General features: G+C 49.3%; 5 protein-coding genes across 5 annotated transcripts; 1 reads left to right on the forward strand and 4 right to left on the reverse strand.

Annotated features, from left to right (window-relative positions):
* Positions 1–1,159: 1,159 nt before the first annotated feature.
* HETIRDRAFT_162891 (uncharacterized protein) lies at positions 1,160–2,503 on the reverse strand (the record flags this gene model as incomplete). The annotated part of the gene is made up of 1 exon (XM_009554060.1): positions 1,160–2,503. The coding sequence occupies one exon, from the start codon at positions 2,501–2,503 to the stop codon at positions 1,160–1,162; it is 1,344 nt and encodes a 447-aa protein (XP_009552355.1).
* A 2,367-nt stretch (positions 2,504–4,870) lies between these two features.
* HETIRDRAFT_329360 (uncharacterized protein) lies at positions 4,871–5,086 on the forward strand (the record flags this gene model as incomplete). Its single annotated transcript, XM_009554061.1, has 1 exon — positions 4,871–5,086. A coding segment is annotated over one exon (216 nt), but the record flags the coding sequence as incomplete, so codon positions are not given.
* Positions 5,087–6,548: 1,462 nt separating this feature from the next.
* On the reverse strand, positions 6,549–11,824 carry HETIRDRAFT_106721 (uncharacterized protein; the record flags this gene model as incomplete). Its single annotated transcript, XM_009554062.1, has 5 exons — positions 6,549–6,871; positions 6,978–8,131; positions 10,842–11,227; positions 11,294–11,650; positions 11,699–11,824. The coding sequence occupies 5 exons, from the start codon at positions 11,822–11,824 to the stop codon at positions 6,549–6,551; spliced, it is 2,346 nt and encodes a 781-aa protein (XP_009552357.1).
* Positions 11,825–12,275: 451 nt separating this feature from the next.
* HETIRDRAFT_162895 (uncharacterized protein) lies at positions 12,276–14,629 on the reverse strand (the record flags this gene model as incomplete). The annotated part of the gene is made up of 10 exons (XM_009554063.1): positions 12,276–12,427; positions 12,520–12,547; positions 12,642–12,661; positions 12,759–13,047; positions 13,147–13,195; positions 13,250–13,331; positions 13,392–13,446; positions 13,520–14,068; positions 14,138–14,336; positions 14,394–14,629. The coding sequence occupies 10 exons, from the start codon at positions 14,627–14,629 to the stop codon at positions 12,276–12,278; spliced, it is 1,659 nt and encodes a 552-aa protein (XP_009552358.1).
* Positions 14,630–15,097: 468 nt separating this feature from the next.
* On the reverse strand, positions 15,098–15,361 carry HETIRDRAFT_162896 (uncharacterized protein; the record flags this gene model as incomplete). The annotated part of the gene is made up of 2 exons (XM_009554064.1): positions 15,098–15,247; positions 15,299–15,361. 2 exons carry the CDS (start codon positions 15,359–15,361, stop codon positions 15,098–15,100), a joined length of 213 nt encoding a protein of 70 aa, XP_009552359.1.
* Positions 15,362–15,424: the final 63 nt, after the last annotated feature.

Raw genomic sequence — 15,424 nt, forward strand, 5'->3', positions numbered from 1 at the left:
CTCCATGAAGAGATGCTTGCTCTTCCATGTCCCCAGACCCCTCGCTTGGATTTGAACCAAGACGACCCGATATTCTTTTACCGAAAAGCGAGTGAATATCGGAAGCGCTTCGACCTCTTATAGGCAGGGTTCTGCGACGCGGTAATTCTCCCAAAATCCGCGCTTCACCAGAATGCAACCACGCTCCTTGGGTCAATGGTAGTTTTACATCATCTCGGACGAGGATAGTTTTTCGTCATTTTGGACGAAGACTAGTTTAACGTCATTGCGGACCCTAGTAGTTTATAGTCATTGCGGACCAAGCCTTTGGTAGTTTTACATCGTTCCGGATGTATTTTATGGCCTCGCATCATTATAGGAAGACTTGTGAAGTAAAGGCGGCCCGCTCTCTACATCATCTCATGCGCCAGCTGTAGGATCCCCTAATGCGGAAACGATCCTGTAAAACGGGAGATCCAAAGTGGGACGTCCCAAAACACCAGTCAGACCTTGACTGTGAGGGTTCACTTAACGAGTTGTGCATCATAATTTCTTGACTCGGACTTGCAACCGGTTATGTATGGGCACTTCGCTGTACCAAGGCGAAGAGCCGGCTTGTCGACACCTACGAGCAGAGTATATGTCATGTAGAGGGTTCCCTAATGCGGAAAAAACCCTGTAAAACTGAGGATCCAAATGGGACGCTCGATGCATCTGTCAGATTAACTCCTTGACAGCGAGGATGTGAAAGGTTCCGCCGTAGGTCGTACGTGGAATTATGCCCGCTGTTGTCCTTGATTCGTACCATCATTTGAACCTAGGACTAAATGGTCAGGTACTTCCCCTGCCTTCTTATCTTTTCACAGTTTTAAGACATGCAGGTCCGATAGTTTAGACGTCATTCCGGACGTGGGGTAGTTTAACGTCTCTTTCGGACGAGGTCGTACAGTTTAACGTCTTGAGGGACGATCCTAGTTTTATGTCGTTGCGGACAATCGATAGTTTAAGGTCATTTCGGACCCTAGTAGGGGTAGGAGTTCCTCAACTTCCTTACCCCCTTTTCTCGCTCCGCGACGGCCCTTCTCTAGTAGTCATAGGGTCCTTGGTACCCATCGCCTCCTTCATCAGGCCGATAATACGGATCGGCGTCGTCGTAATTTCCCGGGTCATCTAAAGCATCCTATGCATCGAGCTCGGATCGAGTCCAAGAGCGATTTCTTCTAGCCTCCGAATCAGCACGGCGAGTTCTGCGGCTACTTCGGTTATTCTGTCCCTCGTCTGCACGAAATCGAGCACTAGGAGGAGGCGTTCCAGGCCGGTGTCGAACACTCCCGCCAGTAGTTGTTCCGCGGCGGAGGGTTGCCGGGGTTCCTCGACTTCTTCTTCCCTCGTTTCTTCGATAGACGGGCGGTTCCTCCTCGTCGGTGCCCCCATGGGATAAGGGAAGATTTCGTACCCGGTGAGAGGGGGACGTCGTGGGATTGCTATGTGTTGGGCGACTTTCCCGTGGCCTCGGTGGAGGGCGTTCCACGACCGTGCGCGGAGCCCTTCTTTGATTTGGTACAGCCGTGGGACATTCTCCGGGACGTGGTACATTCCAGACGACAACGCGGAAAGGGTCGGTCCTACTTGGTTGGACGGCGCCCAGTTCTCCGGTGAAGAGGAGAGCTGGAAGGAGCTCTCTGTTGACATACTGGGAGAATTCGTCGGAATGGATGAGGAGAGCTCGTGGTCGTCCGTCGTTATGTTCATACCAAGAGGCGGTGTCAGGGTCTGTTTGGAGGGCGAGTCCTCTGATCTGGAGACTGGCACTAGCCAGTCGTCGAGGTATGTCGCTATGCTCATTCCCGGGTTGCCCTGCAGCGAAGTTAGCGAGTCGTTGTAGGGCCATGGCTGTGGCCATTTGTATTACCGCGGAGATAGTGCTTCGCTGGAGGAGCGCGTCCGTGTGTCGCTCCAATTCTCCGGTGTGAGGATTTGTACCAAGGGTAGTTCTTCCCACGGAGCGGGGAATCTGTCCACCAGTTGGTACTGGCGGAGGTGTAGCTCCCTGTATAACTGGTATCGAGTTAATTTCTCCATGGCTTAGGAGTTGAGCTGCTGTTCTTGCTTGTAGTCCCGAGGGACCTGCAACTCCAACGTTCGCCGTGATTGTAGCAGGATGTGGAACTCCCATTGGTACTTCGTCAGAGCCCGGTGGGTTTCTGTTATCAGGGTTTTCATTCCATGATGCATCTCGTGGGGGCCCCTGGGATGACGGTCGGTGAGTTCTTTCCCTTTCTTTGAACTTGGCGTAGTCCTCGGCGTCGTCATCTGAGAAGTTATTGAGGTGTGGAGTGAGGGTGACGACGGCGGGCTCTGGATGGTGAGGGCTGGTTCCTCTATCAATTCGTCCAGCATTGCTTGGGTGAGGACTGGTTCCTCTATCCACTCGTCCGATGTCTGGATTGGACACCATAAGGACGACATCGGGGGAGGAGTTTCTGGATGGTGATGAAGCATTGTGGTCTTCGTGAAGGAGCATTTGAGTGAAGGAGAGGGAGCTCGAGAGAAAAATGGGAGAAGATGTGGGAGGATGGTCTGTTTAGAGCTCTCTGGACGCTTTTTTATAGACTTTTCCTTCCGCCTTTCAGGGTGCTCCCGGGCGAGGTTTATCGGGGTATTGGTCATGGAACTCCTTCATAGCTTCTTCCGCTGTCCCTTTTAGGAGAGTGTAGGGTTCCCAGGTGTTATCTGCCTCGGGATATCCCATCCACTTGACCAAATATTTGGTTCCCCGTCCTTGTTTCTTTGAGTCCACGATCATTTCTACTTCGTAATGTTCTTCATCGTTTAATACCTCCGGCAATGGTCTTGCGAAGTTTTCTCCGTGTGCCTCGGTTTCCCTATACTTGGTTAGCGTTGCGGCGTGGAACACCGGGTGGATCCTCCAGTGTTGGGGAATTTGAAGTCTGTATGCCAGGGTTCCTACTTTCGCCAATATTTTGAAGGGTCTATATCTCCTAGGAGCGAGCTTGAACTTTGGATGGGTCGTCCAGATATGGGTTCCTTCTAGCCATACTTGGTCTCCTTCTTTCCACTGAGGGAGTTTCCTGTGGAGATCCCGGTCTTTGGCGTAATTGCTGGCTATTTGTAGGCTGGCTGCGGCTTCTTCCTGGACTTCTGTGATCACCTTAATGCGTTCAGCTACCGCGGGTACCTTTGTCTCCAGCGCAGTGTCGGCTGAATAAGGGGGATTGAACCCGTATAGCACTTCGAAAGGAGATTTTCCGGTAGCTGAATGTTTCCGCGTGTTGTGCGAGAATTCGGCAAACGGCAAAAGGTCCACCCAGTTATCTTGGTGGTAATTGCAGAACGTTCTCAGGAATTGTTCAATCTCCTGGTTTACTCATTCTGTTTCTCCGTCCGTCTGGGGATGATAAGCCGTGCTGAGAGCAGCGGTGATTCCTAGCCGTTTCCAGAGTTCTCGGGTGAACTTGGCCGCAAATTGAGGGCCGCGATCAGATACTATTTTGGTCGGCAACCCATGTCGACTGAAAACGTTGTTCTGGAAAAGCACGGTTGTTTCTTCTGCCGTGATCATTTTCTTGCATGGGGTGATGACTATGCCTTTGGACAGACCTTGGTCCACTACCACGTTGATTGAGTCGAAACCCTTGCTTTTGGGTAGGTCCGTGACGAAATCTGTCGAGATGAAGCGCCAGGGGACGTTGGTGGTTTCTAAAGGGTGGATAGGAGGGTGCGTCTTGTGTGTCAGATTCTTGGTTGATTGGCATACCGCGCATCCGTCCACGTATTCATGGATGAGCTTTGTCATGTTTTGCCACCAATAGTGTCGTTGTACCATTTCCAACGTTTTTGTTCTCCCCGGATGTCCTACCGCGGGAGTGTCGTGATGCGTTTTGACAATAAGTCTTCGTATGGCATCGTCTTTTGGGACGCATATGTGGCCGTTTCGTCTGGTGATTCCGTCTTCGTGTGTCCAGTGTCCCAGTAATCCTCTCATTCCTTGTGGCCCTACTTGCAAAAGTTTGGTGAGGGCTACCCTTGTCAGGGCATCATGTTCCGATTTTGAGTGTCGGATGAGGGAGATGAGGTCCGAGGATGCAATTTCTGTGGACTTGATATGTCGTGTCGGGGACGGTTCTACCAGTGTTTCGTCGGATTTGTTAAAAAGGTTGGCCGGGAGCAAAATTTGAGCTTTGTTGTCAGATTCCACCCCCTCACTTAGATCTGGACGCCTGGACAGAGCATCGGAATGATTTGTTGATCCCGCTTTATAGCTGAGCGTGAAGTCGAATCTGCTCAAATAAAGGCTCCAACGGGCGTGTCGTCGTGAGAGATCTCGTGCCGTTTGGAAGTGTTCCAGATTCTTGTGATCTGTCCAGATTTCGAATGGGTGTCGTGCACCTTCGAGGTAGTGATTCCAGTGTTCCAACGCTTTTATGATGGCCAGGAGTTCGCGATCGTGGACGTCGTAGTTCCGTTCTGCTGGTGAAAATGACCCGGAAAGGAATGCGACTGGGTGCCAGTCGCCATCTTTTCCTTCTTGCAGGAGGGTGGCTCCATAAGCGATTAGTGAGGCGTCCGTTACTAGTCGATATGGATGCATGGGGTCCAGGTAATTCAGAACGGGTTTGCTGATAAATGCCCTTTTTAATCGTTCGAAGGCTTCCTGGCACTTCGAAGTCCAGTTCCATTTTGCATCCTTCTTGGTGAGGTCGTGCAGAGGTCGTGCGATAAGGGAGAACTTATCGATGAAACGCCTGTAAAAGTTTCCTAGACCTAAAAAGGAGCGAATGTCTCGGACGGTGCGTGGGACTGGCCAATCTTGTATAGCGTCCACTTTTGAGTCTTCCATTGCGACGTGGTCTTTTGAAATTGTGTATCCCAGATATTGGAGTTTTTCTTTATAAAACTCGCACTTTTCTGGCTTCAGATAGAGGTCGTTGTCGCGCAAGATCTGGAAAACTTGGTTCAGGACCTGGATGTGTTCCACCATGTTTTTGGAAAAGATGAGGATGTCGTCCATATATACGGTTATTTTCCGGGCCGTGATGAGCTCTCTGAAGATCATGTTCATCATGGCTTGGAAGGTGGCTGGTGAGTTGGTAAGGCCGAAGAACATCACCGTGGGTTTGTAAGAGCCCAGCGGAGTGATGAAAGCTGCCTTCCACTCATCACCCTTCTTGATTCGTATATTGTTGTATCCCCACCGTACATCCAACTTGCTGAAAATGGTGGCCCCTTTGATCACGTCCAATAGTTCTTGGATTAGTGGAAGGGGGCACACATTTGGGATGGTGTACGAGTTCAAATGGCGATAGTCCTGTACCGGGCACAGTTTTCCATCTTTCTTTCCTATAAAGAAAAATGGGGCTGCCGTTTGTGAGGTGGATCGACGGATGGTCCCCCGAGTGAGGTGTTCCTTGATGAATTTTCCTAATTCGTCGTGTTTCTCTGGGCTCAAGGCATAGATTTTTGGTACTTGAGGTTTGAAGGTCGGTTTCAGATCTATGGCGTGATCCCAATAAGTGTGCTCTGGGAGTCGCTGCGACTTTCGTTCGCTGAAAATGTCCAAAAATTCGTGATGTGCCTTGGGGACTCTTTCCTTTAGATTGGTGACGATGATTTCGTCTTCCAAGTCCTGGTCGAAGCTGGCAAATCCTGACGGTTCGGGAGCCAGTTTCCGAATAACTGGTTCCTCTATGGCCTGTTTTCCTGAGTTTTCATGTGGGAGATCAGGTTCTCCCCCGTTTGGTGAAAGAGATGGTTTGGCTTGAGCCTTCCGTTTCTCTTCTGAGTATTTCCTTATGTCCTGTAGGAGCCATTTCCTTTTGAGGTATGCTCGTAGTTGGACACCAAACGTTCCGCTGTGATCGCGGAGTCCTACATCTTCCGATAGTCTTCGGAGGTGCTCTAGGCACTGTTTTTCGCGCTCGTTAATGCGTGGTTTGTGCCGTGGCTCCACGTCTGATAACCGCCTATTGTTTTGCGGTTCTTCCCTTGCCCTAGTGAACCCATGTGGTTGCTGGCATTTTTGGGGGCACCGATCAAAGTGCACTTCACGTCGCCTCCACTCTATGGAGGGATCGTGGTATTTCAACCAATCTGTTCCTAGGATAAGGTCGTCTTTCCCTAGATTGGAGATAAACATCTGGACGCGCTCAGTATGCGTTCGTCCCCTGATGTCCCGAATGGTGAGGTTCACATCCAAGGCTGATCGGATGAGACCTGCTTTATTAAGGGTGTCATCGACGTTCCGGACGCGAATGGGGTTGTTGAGTGTGTAGGTGGGAAAACGATGTCTCCTGACCCAAGTTTCATTTACTATAACCCCTTCACATGCCGAGTCGATGGTTGCCTTTGCTCCAGCATATTGACTCCTGTTTGATACTTTCACGTTCAGGCGTAGGGGAGTGATGATACGGTCATTCATTGCTCCGATACGAATACAAGTGCGGGCATCAAACTCGGGTCGTTCTTGACCTCTCTCCCTCGCTGGTGAGGGAGAGGTCAGGAAAAACGCTCCGCATGTCCCAAGATTACTTCTCTTGCTTCATCTTCCCCTAGTTCTCCGAGCACTGCTCCGATTCGAGCAGAATGACTGACGCTTCCGTCTCCCCGTCATCCGTTAGGTAACATAGCGCGTTGCCCATGGTTCGTTTGGGGTCGTCCGGATGGGGCAGAGTGAGGACGTTCCATCGAAGGACCAGGTTGTGGTACCCGCTGGTTGTTGCGATGAACATCCTCTGTCTCCATTCCTCGATATATTCCCGCTTGGTCTCCCATAGCGGGTGCGTCGTCTTCTCCCTCAAGATCAACTGCGCGGTTTCCTCTCCCTGTCGTACCCAAGCGTCTCTTCGAGTTTCCTCGAACTGGTGGAACGCCTCTGCGGGCCGACCAGCAGTTAGCGCCAGAGTGTCCTATCTTTCCACAGTTTGAACAAGAGGTGGTTCGCTTGCCGTCAAATTTTCTCTTTTGACTTTGGGCGTTACGCTTCCTGGTAGCGTCGATGTCCATATCAACCACCTGATTATTCATCTTTCGAGGAGCGTTTGTGGAGTTATAGCGGATAACGGGTTGGGAGTGGAAACGGTTTAGATAGTCGCTGCGGAAGGAGGTGGAGTTTGCGAGGATGGCTTTTTGAGCAGATCTAGCTCTGAGTCGTCCGTCTATTTCGCAGGCTGTGTTTATCCAATCCTGAATGTTGTCCTTTGGCTGTACTTCTTTGTCATATATTTTGTCCATGACACGCGGGTCTAACCCGCGTTGGAAGTAAGGGACTTGTTCCTTGTCGGAGATGTCGGCATCGGCGGCGATGAGAATGAATTGGTTGGAGTATTCGTCAACCGTCATTCGTCCTTGGGAGAAGGCCATGAGTGCGCTTCGCGCTTTGTCTGTCTTGCCCGTCTCCCTAAATTGGAGCTTGAACTTTGTTAAAAAGTCCCTCCAGGTTCCTAGATCAGTGGGAGGGTCCGCTCCTACTGATTTGAGGAGGAAGTTCTCGGCCCAAGCTCCTGCCGTGCCATATCTCATGCATGAGAGTACCAAGGATATCTTGTCTTGATCAGTCTTGTACCGATCGGATTCTGCTGCGAAAAGAAGGAGGCATTGGAGCATGAATTTCTGGGATTCAATGCGGTTGCCTATATAGTTGTCTGGGAGTTTGACCTTTCCTCTTCCGGGTTGTACTGTCGCGGAAGGGGGGTCTGTAGAAGTCGAAGCTTGTCCCGACATGTCGGCGAGCGATTCGTTTCGGGTGTTGATCGGTGTTTGGTCTGGTGAGTCGGAGTCTGATTCCGAGGTCGTTTCCTCTTGCTCCGAGTCTTCGGGGATTACCGGCGCCGGTTCCCTGTATTGTGGGGCTAGTTCCCACTGTGCTTCTGTTTCGTTCCAAATATCCTCTTCTTCTGTTCCGTCTTCAAGGGTGAAGTAATAACGCCCGTTTCGGTATGAGCAGTTATCGTAATTCGGAGGGGCGTATCTGTTGTTGTCTTCGTAGATCCAGAAGTCCCCTTCGCGCCGGATAGGGCGATTGTTGTGACGGAGTTGGTTATTGATACGTCTAGTGCTGGGTGGGTATTCCTGGCCTAGGTCTTGCTCTAGAGTGTGTACAGTAACACTTTCTCGATGGGGGTCTATATCCCCACTGAGCAAGGTTTTGAGAGAGAGTGTGGCAGCAAGCTAGTGCGAGCAAGGTAGGGGCAGAAGAGTCTATTCTAGTGTTACGACTGCTCGTCGGTAACCCCAAGAGTAGGAGGTTCTTCCCTAGGTCACTCGTGGAGGATGTGTGGAACGGTGGTCTTGACTGTACGTGTAGCACAGGAGCCAGAAGTGTATTGCGATATAGCAACGAAGACTGCAGTACGAAGACTACAGTAGAACGAAGGAGTACTGTAGGAAGACAGTACTTTGAACAAAGAGAATAGACTGAAGAACCTCAGCCTACTCTATGGGCCTTTTATACTACTTTAGGAAGTAGGGCATGAGAATACCATATATGTATCCGTAGGTATACTCTAAGTCGTTCTCTCTCAATAACGACTACTCTTGTGCTTCTCCGTTAGTCTCCTTCCGGCCAGGAAAGACTAGGAGCTCAATGCCCGATGTGTGAGTAGTTTGTAAGGCGGCGTTCCGTGCCCGCTACGCAATAGGCCCGTGATACTCGACCAACGATAAGGTGATCCGTTGGGAGTGGATGACCAAGGTTACTATCTGTACCTTGTTTGTACGCCTCTCTTGTGAGGCCACTTGATATTTGTGATGATCGTGTCGGAATAGACCGCCGTTAAGGCCCGACAGAACGTGATCATAACAGAAGCAAGAGAGGGAAACAACTTAGAGAATACCTATGAGTACATATACAGGATTCTCATGCCCTTTTCCTAAAGTAGTATAAAAGGCCCATAGAATAGGCTAACATTCTTTTGTCTATTCTTTCTTGTTATTGGGCAGTCCTCATACTGTCTACCATTCTACTATTGTCTTTCTACCACAGTCTTTGTTCCATTGCTTATACTGCAATACATATCTGGCTCCTGTGCTACGTGTACAGTCAAGACCATTGTTCCACTCTTCCTCCATAGGTGACCTAGGGAAGAACCTCCTACTCTTGGGGTTACCAAACAAGCAGTTTATAACAATATGTCTGTCTCCAAAGGCATAATCAAGCATCTTTAGAAAGGATGTTGATTTGGAGAACTATGGTGATAGGATGGTTAGCATTTTAAAGGCCCAGGCTTAATAATAGAAGATCAGATATTGTCTGGGAAGTCTGTAAAATAAAGTGTGATAATAATAAAAATCCCAAACCCCTTACTCTGAACAACATACAATTGAGTACATACTCTTTTTGTGCAGGCTTACAGTGGTACTAGGGATTGATGGAGACCATTTAGAAAAATGTGTATATAAGCTCTATAGAGCTATCTGTGACAATAAGATAGCAAACAAGAAGATGAATATATGTTATTTTCAGCATAGCCATTATACTTGATCAGCCATAGATGGGCATGCTAGATGCATGTCAAAGATGGAAACTTATAGCAGATTAATCTTTGACTTAAATAGAAGGCTGACCTAGCCAAGCTTCACAGCTCCTCATCAACCTTTATAATGGTAGAAAAGACATGCATCTCTAAGATGCTGGTATATAATACACTTGTCTTAAATGAAGGAAAAGAAGTGCAAGAGAATGAGCAACATACATTTTCCAATGAGGTTACATATTGAACACATTGTTGTCTGAAGGCAATTGAAGTCACTCATGTAAACTATGTGAACACACATCATGAAAATAGATCCCAACTGATTCCTACACCATTATGTGCTCTATGCCAATATATTGCTGTGAATTCTCATTGCCTCTCACTTCTACAAGAGCAAACTACAAGGATAATGGTCTATTGGATGAGCATACAGAATCTCATGACTAAAGTGTGAAAGACATGGATCTCTTCCTTTTCCAATATTAGGGTGCTGTGTAGAACTCCTAATTTTTAACCAGGTTAATAACAGGTGTTAATAACGCGTTATTAACATGTTATTAACAGGCATGTATTGGACCCCTTGGTTTTTAAGGTTAATAACTAGTTTCCCAAAATAGCAATACATCTCAAATTTGCTGTTATTCAGTGCAATCTCCGTTTCTGAGTGATTGTCAAACTCACCTCCTTGTCCAGAGGAGGCCTCCAAGGTGGTAGGTGCAGAAAAGAGGGCATACAGTTCCGTTGTCATTGTCCCAGCATTGTTCTTGTTGTAGATAGCTGACACATGACACATGAGTAAAGTATTGTTAGTTGGCTGAATTCTGGAGGCATATGAATGATTTTTTGGATTTTATGGATAGTGCCTGAACCTGATCAGGTTGTGGTGTATTATTTACAGAATATAGGAGCTTGAATGATGTCCAACTTGCATCATGGTGGCTTCCCTAGTTCCGCCACAAGGGGAGGTTAGGCTAAGACACCCAACTCCACAACCGCTTGCTCAAATCATCCTGTCTATGCTCCAGCCATCTAAGCCTCTCAAATTCATTTAGGCTTATTTTACAGAATGTATAACACTGAGTGAGCTATGAGCCATCATTTTGTTTGCCCATTTTCTCGATTTTACTTTCATTTTCCCACGCTCACAATATGTAGTTATTAACACTGGTTATTAACGCGTTATTAATACCTCCTGGTTAATAACCGGTTAAAAAGCCCTGCGGAGTTCTACACAGCGCCCTACCCAACGTTGCATACTTCGCGCAGGCAATTCCCCTCACTAAAGATTTATGCGCGTCGCACAGTAGACAGGTAAAACAAAAAAAAGGTATACATTGTAGATGGTCATGACTCACCTATGGTCGATCTCACCCAGTAAACGCCTTCATGAAGGAGCTCCACGCGCCTGAAATGCTCGCACCTACGCTCTCTCCCCTCAACCCGCCCGCATGTTCGTCGTCAAATGAGACTCGAACAGCGCCGTTCCTCGTGCCAACGTACGCGTCGTCCGTCTCGTCTTTCATGTCGCCGGCCCCAGCTTGACGACGCTCGCCGACGAATACGACGCGCACACCCTGCTCCTCGTGGAGGAGTGCAGTGTGGCTTGAGAGGGCGTCGGAGAGGCGGATAGAGCCGTGAACGGAGGCGAGCGTGAGCGTGCCGCGGAACGTGCGGGGGAGGGCGAGAGTCGCGGAGCCGTTCTGAGAGTTGAGGTGGAGGGAGAGGCGGGGGCGCAGATCGGTAGAGTCAGTTTGATGCTGGAGAGGGAGTGAGACGTGAGTAACAAGGAAACGCGCAGAGGTAAGTGGGAGACCAAGACTGACGATTTGAGCAGACACAGCGCCGTTCTGGCTCGTGAAGCGCATGCGCGCGCGATCGGGGGCAGGGCCGCCTATCGTATCACTTGCGCGGCCTTCGCGGACCCATACCTCGGCCCTGACAGAGCCGTTACGCGACTCGAAAGCGAGATTATGGTTGTCGCTGGTGTATCCAGGCACAGGGGATAGCGAGAGGTCGAGGAGGATAGATTCACGAACGGCAGAGTTTGTGCGTATTATGTGCAGATTGTTGGTTGGTTGAAGTGTAGGGGGCGCGGGTGGAGGTTGGGCCGCAGAGGAGGAGGACGGGATGGGGGCAGACACAGATGCAGGGAATGGGGGCGGAGTATATGGCGGTGGAAGCTGGGTGGCGATATAAGACGGGAGGTACCGATATGCCATGCGACATACCTGTTCATCGTGGTTTGCAGTGACGGGTCGCGTCGTGTCTGCGGGAGGATCTGCTTTACTGCTGTAGTGGTCAAAGCCGCTTTTATCGCCAGCTCCACCGTTGCTGCTCTTATCAGGGATGATCATTGTCGATGGGCTTGTTCTATGCGATTACGGTCAAGACAGTTGGAAGGACTAGAATGAGACGAGGTCGGATATGGCAGCCATATACAGAGGCCTATCGCTGACTTACAAATTGTTCGCGGGATCTCGGCACGGGATGCTGCGCAGTGCGGGCACTGACCGTACTGACCAGGCAAACAACATACAGTTTGCCATTTTCGTGGAACCTCTATGATTAAAATAGAATTTCCAGTCATCTTGCCTAGTTTACTCTCTGAGAATGTTGCCTGACCTGACGCGCCCACCCTCATAGCATTCCGAGACTAGCTCATAGAAGCGCATTTCATAAATTATGACAGGTACATATCTACAACAAGTCAAACACCTCACCAATCATCTCCAGCACCAGATCGCCTTACAGTGGTAGTTGACGAATAGAACTTTACATCTTATACAGCTGCAGCTTCTCCCATCTCTACGACTTAGGATCAGTAGCTTTTGGCTCCTCTTCATTTCGTGCGTCCGCCTGTTTCTTTCCGTCATCTGGTACAGGCGGAGCCTCATACGGCTGTTCCACAGCAAAACGAAAAGACTGCGGAGATGCAACCAAGGCGGAGAGTTCGGCGTCTGTATCGACGACGCAAGTGTGTGCCGATATCGAGTGCGCGCAACAAAGAATAGGTAAGCATGTGGGGATAAGGTGAGTTGGCGAGACGCACGTATGATGTCACCGAATTCGTCCATGTCCTTGACAGGTAAAAGTGTTTAAATTAATTTTGAAGCGGAAATGTGTCACAATGAGCAAAGCTGGCTCTCTTTTTCATTAGAAGTTGGGACTCACGAGATCATTCTTGTCGTGACCTGTAGGGAAATAGTGGCAGCCGCGCACAAATGCCAAGGTGTACAGGCGAAGTCGTAAGCCGTGAATCATTAATTTCACGCGCACGAATGCGCTTACCGAACGGGTCTGTAAAAGGTGGCCAAACCGACCAGGCGTCAACAGTGGTAAGTTGCCAATTATATGCCCAAAGCACAGGAAGAAGAGAAGATGAAGTCCTTATGCACTTTCTATTTCCTCGCCTGCGACCAGGAACCCAAAAAATATGAAGCTCTGTCGAAATTCGATCGTCAATTGAAACGCCAACGCTCAGGTCGGCGTTTGTCGTCTTGAAAGAGAAAAATGAACATACCACAATCGTCGTCCCTGGGATTGTGACCCAGCCCAGAGGGTTCCAGAGCTGGAATGGCTATAAAGGTTCAATCGTACATGAATCTTCGATCCGACTCGATTCACTCAAATACCCCCATTCGATGCAGGAATAGCAGAAAAAGAGATGACCACTCACCAATGTCAGGCAGTATACGACCGTAACAGTCCAGAGATGAACATAGTACCTGGAGACTGCTGTAACTCCTCGATGAAACCAATAAAATAAGGGAAGAATTCACGAATGCGGAATCGGCGTCGTCAAGATCCTTTCTAGCCCAGCCAATGCATCAACTAGTTGATTGAGAGTAGCTAAGAGGATGGCTGTGGGTAGACACAAAGCCATCAGTCGCCGATGGGAACGCCATGCGCCTAGCGACTCACAGATTGTAGGCGCATCCACAGATTTACGGGCTTGTAATGCAGATACGTATGAGCTCTACGCCATACAACAGACCATGATCACACTCGATGATTATAAAGTAACAAGGACTGTGAGATAGCGGGCTTACGAGGTGCAATGAGATCTCCAATGGTATATTGTATGCATCAATGTGTTCTGGGTGGCGCTGAACTGGGAATAGGTTCAAGAAAAAGCGAGACGAAAAGAAACGCGAATGGTAAGAAGCCCTCTCCGCTGGGAGAGTGGACGATTTTGGAGGAACAGCTTTCACATGAGCGCCTTCTGCTTTGTCGCTAGAGCTCGTATGGTGTGTTTTAGACCGCGATGGCCTACCAGAATCAAAGTCTTCGACGTTGGTAAGAGAGGTGAGCGTGCGACGTGTGCCAACGCTTCCGCCCTCTAGCGACTGAGGTTGAATTGTCGGTGATGTTGAGGGCTTATGCTCACTATCTCCATCTCCATCCTTGGAAGGTGGACCCGAATGGAGCCCTTGTGATGTGAGATTATTCATGAGGGCGTGGAGGTCGCCCGGTTTGAATTTCACATCCCGGCGCAGGTAATGTTTCGCGCAAATGCCAAACGTGTCGATTAGGCTGATTACAGTCCTTTTCTCTTGACTGTTGTCTGGAGCAGAGTCTCGAGTACGAAGGATATGAGGCTGGAGTAACGACACCGAGACGGAGATGAGTTGAAAGGATATTGGCTCACCAGGTACGTGAAACCATACCGTGCGGGCGAAGGTACGGCTCGCGAGAATGATTTGGGCCCAGTAGCGCCGGCCTTCGTTGTAACGCTCGAAGCTGGCGGTCGTGCGATAGGAGATGACGAAACCAAGGACAGTACCGAGCCTGGAAGTATGATTAGAAGCTCGTTTACCAATGACACAGGCATGTAGCTTTGAGTCGCTTCTACATGGCTGTTTCTTACTTATTGACCACCACTTATCGTTTCACATGAGACATGGGGAGGCAAGGATGACTCACACAGTTAAAAGAGTAGGCTGAAATACGAGTTGATGCGTTGTGAGCCCGTTGATGCACGAGATTACAATGGACCACCCGGCTAGGCAAAGGAGGATGAACCAGCATCGGTACAACGATGTTGCGAGGAAAGATTCGACGAGGCTTTGCCATGGAGAGCGGTACCATCGACCTGTAAGCACATCTGGAGGATCAGAAAAGCCACTGGGGTGAGGATGGTTGGGAGTCTCAGGTTTCATCTCGCGTTGCTATTTTGTAGGAAATAAGAGGTTAATGCGTAAGGTGAGGCGAAAAGAAACGCTCAAGGCAACCACATGACGTGATATACTTAGAGCGCTTACAATGCGGCCGAGGCGTGGACTTCATACGTACCTTATAAAGCTACTCCCCTTCCCATGATCTCGTTCTATGCCATAACAAGACCATGTATAAGACATTTGTCGCATATCCACTGCGACGAATATTGCAGTCTATCAAATCCATCACGGCGCAGCAAAGAGACGCCTGAAGGGCCATCAAGCCCGACGAAAGACAACGACAATCTTGGGAAAAATACCAGGTTTTTGAAGTCTTGTCAGATATCATGCAGAGGTATAGAAGATGAGTCGGCTTTGCACAGACTTTGCACAAGGAGAACCGAAAGCGCAGTGCGCACGGCAAAAAAGGTGATCAAGGATGAGCGGCGCACGGCCTCAGCCGGTCGGAGTTTAAATAGTTGTAGGCCGCGAGAAAATAATCGGCGGCAAGTTCGGAGAGTACGACGAGTACAAGAGAAGCCAGTGCGCGCATGCCGGCCGTCTATACTTTGAAGATCTGATGCGGTAAGTCCGACGGCTCTGCATTTTGAGCGCGCGTTTCTGTGACTCATCAGTTGCAATCTCATTAGGAAAGTAGAAAATGTTGCTTACCAGCGTCTCCTCGGGTGACGTTTCACACTGGATTTTGTTTAGATGAGTCGAACAGAGTCTCATCTAGGTAAGCCAAGACAGCATTCCTCATGTAATGAAGTACTGAAGCTGGGGATGTTTGAGATG

The sequence above is a fragment of the Heterobasidion irregulare genome, assembly GCF_000320585.1.
Source record: "Heterobasidion irregulare TC 32-1 unplaced genomic scaffold scaffold_12, whole genome shotgun sequence".
NCBI lineage: Eukaryota > Fungi > Basidiomycota > Agaricomycetes > Russulales > Bondarzewiaceae > Heterobasidion > Heterobasidion irregulare.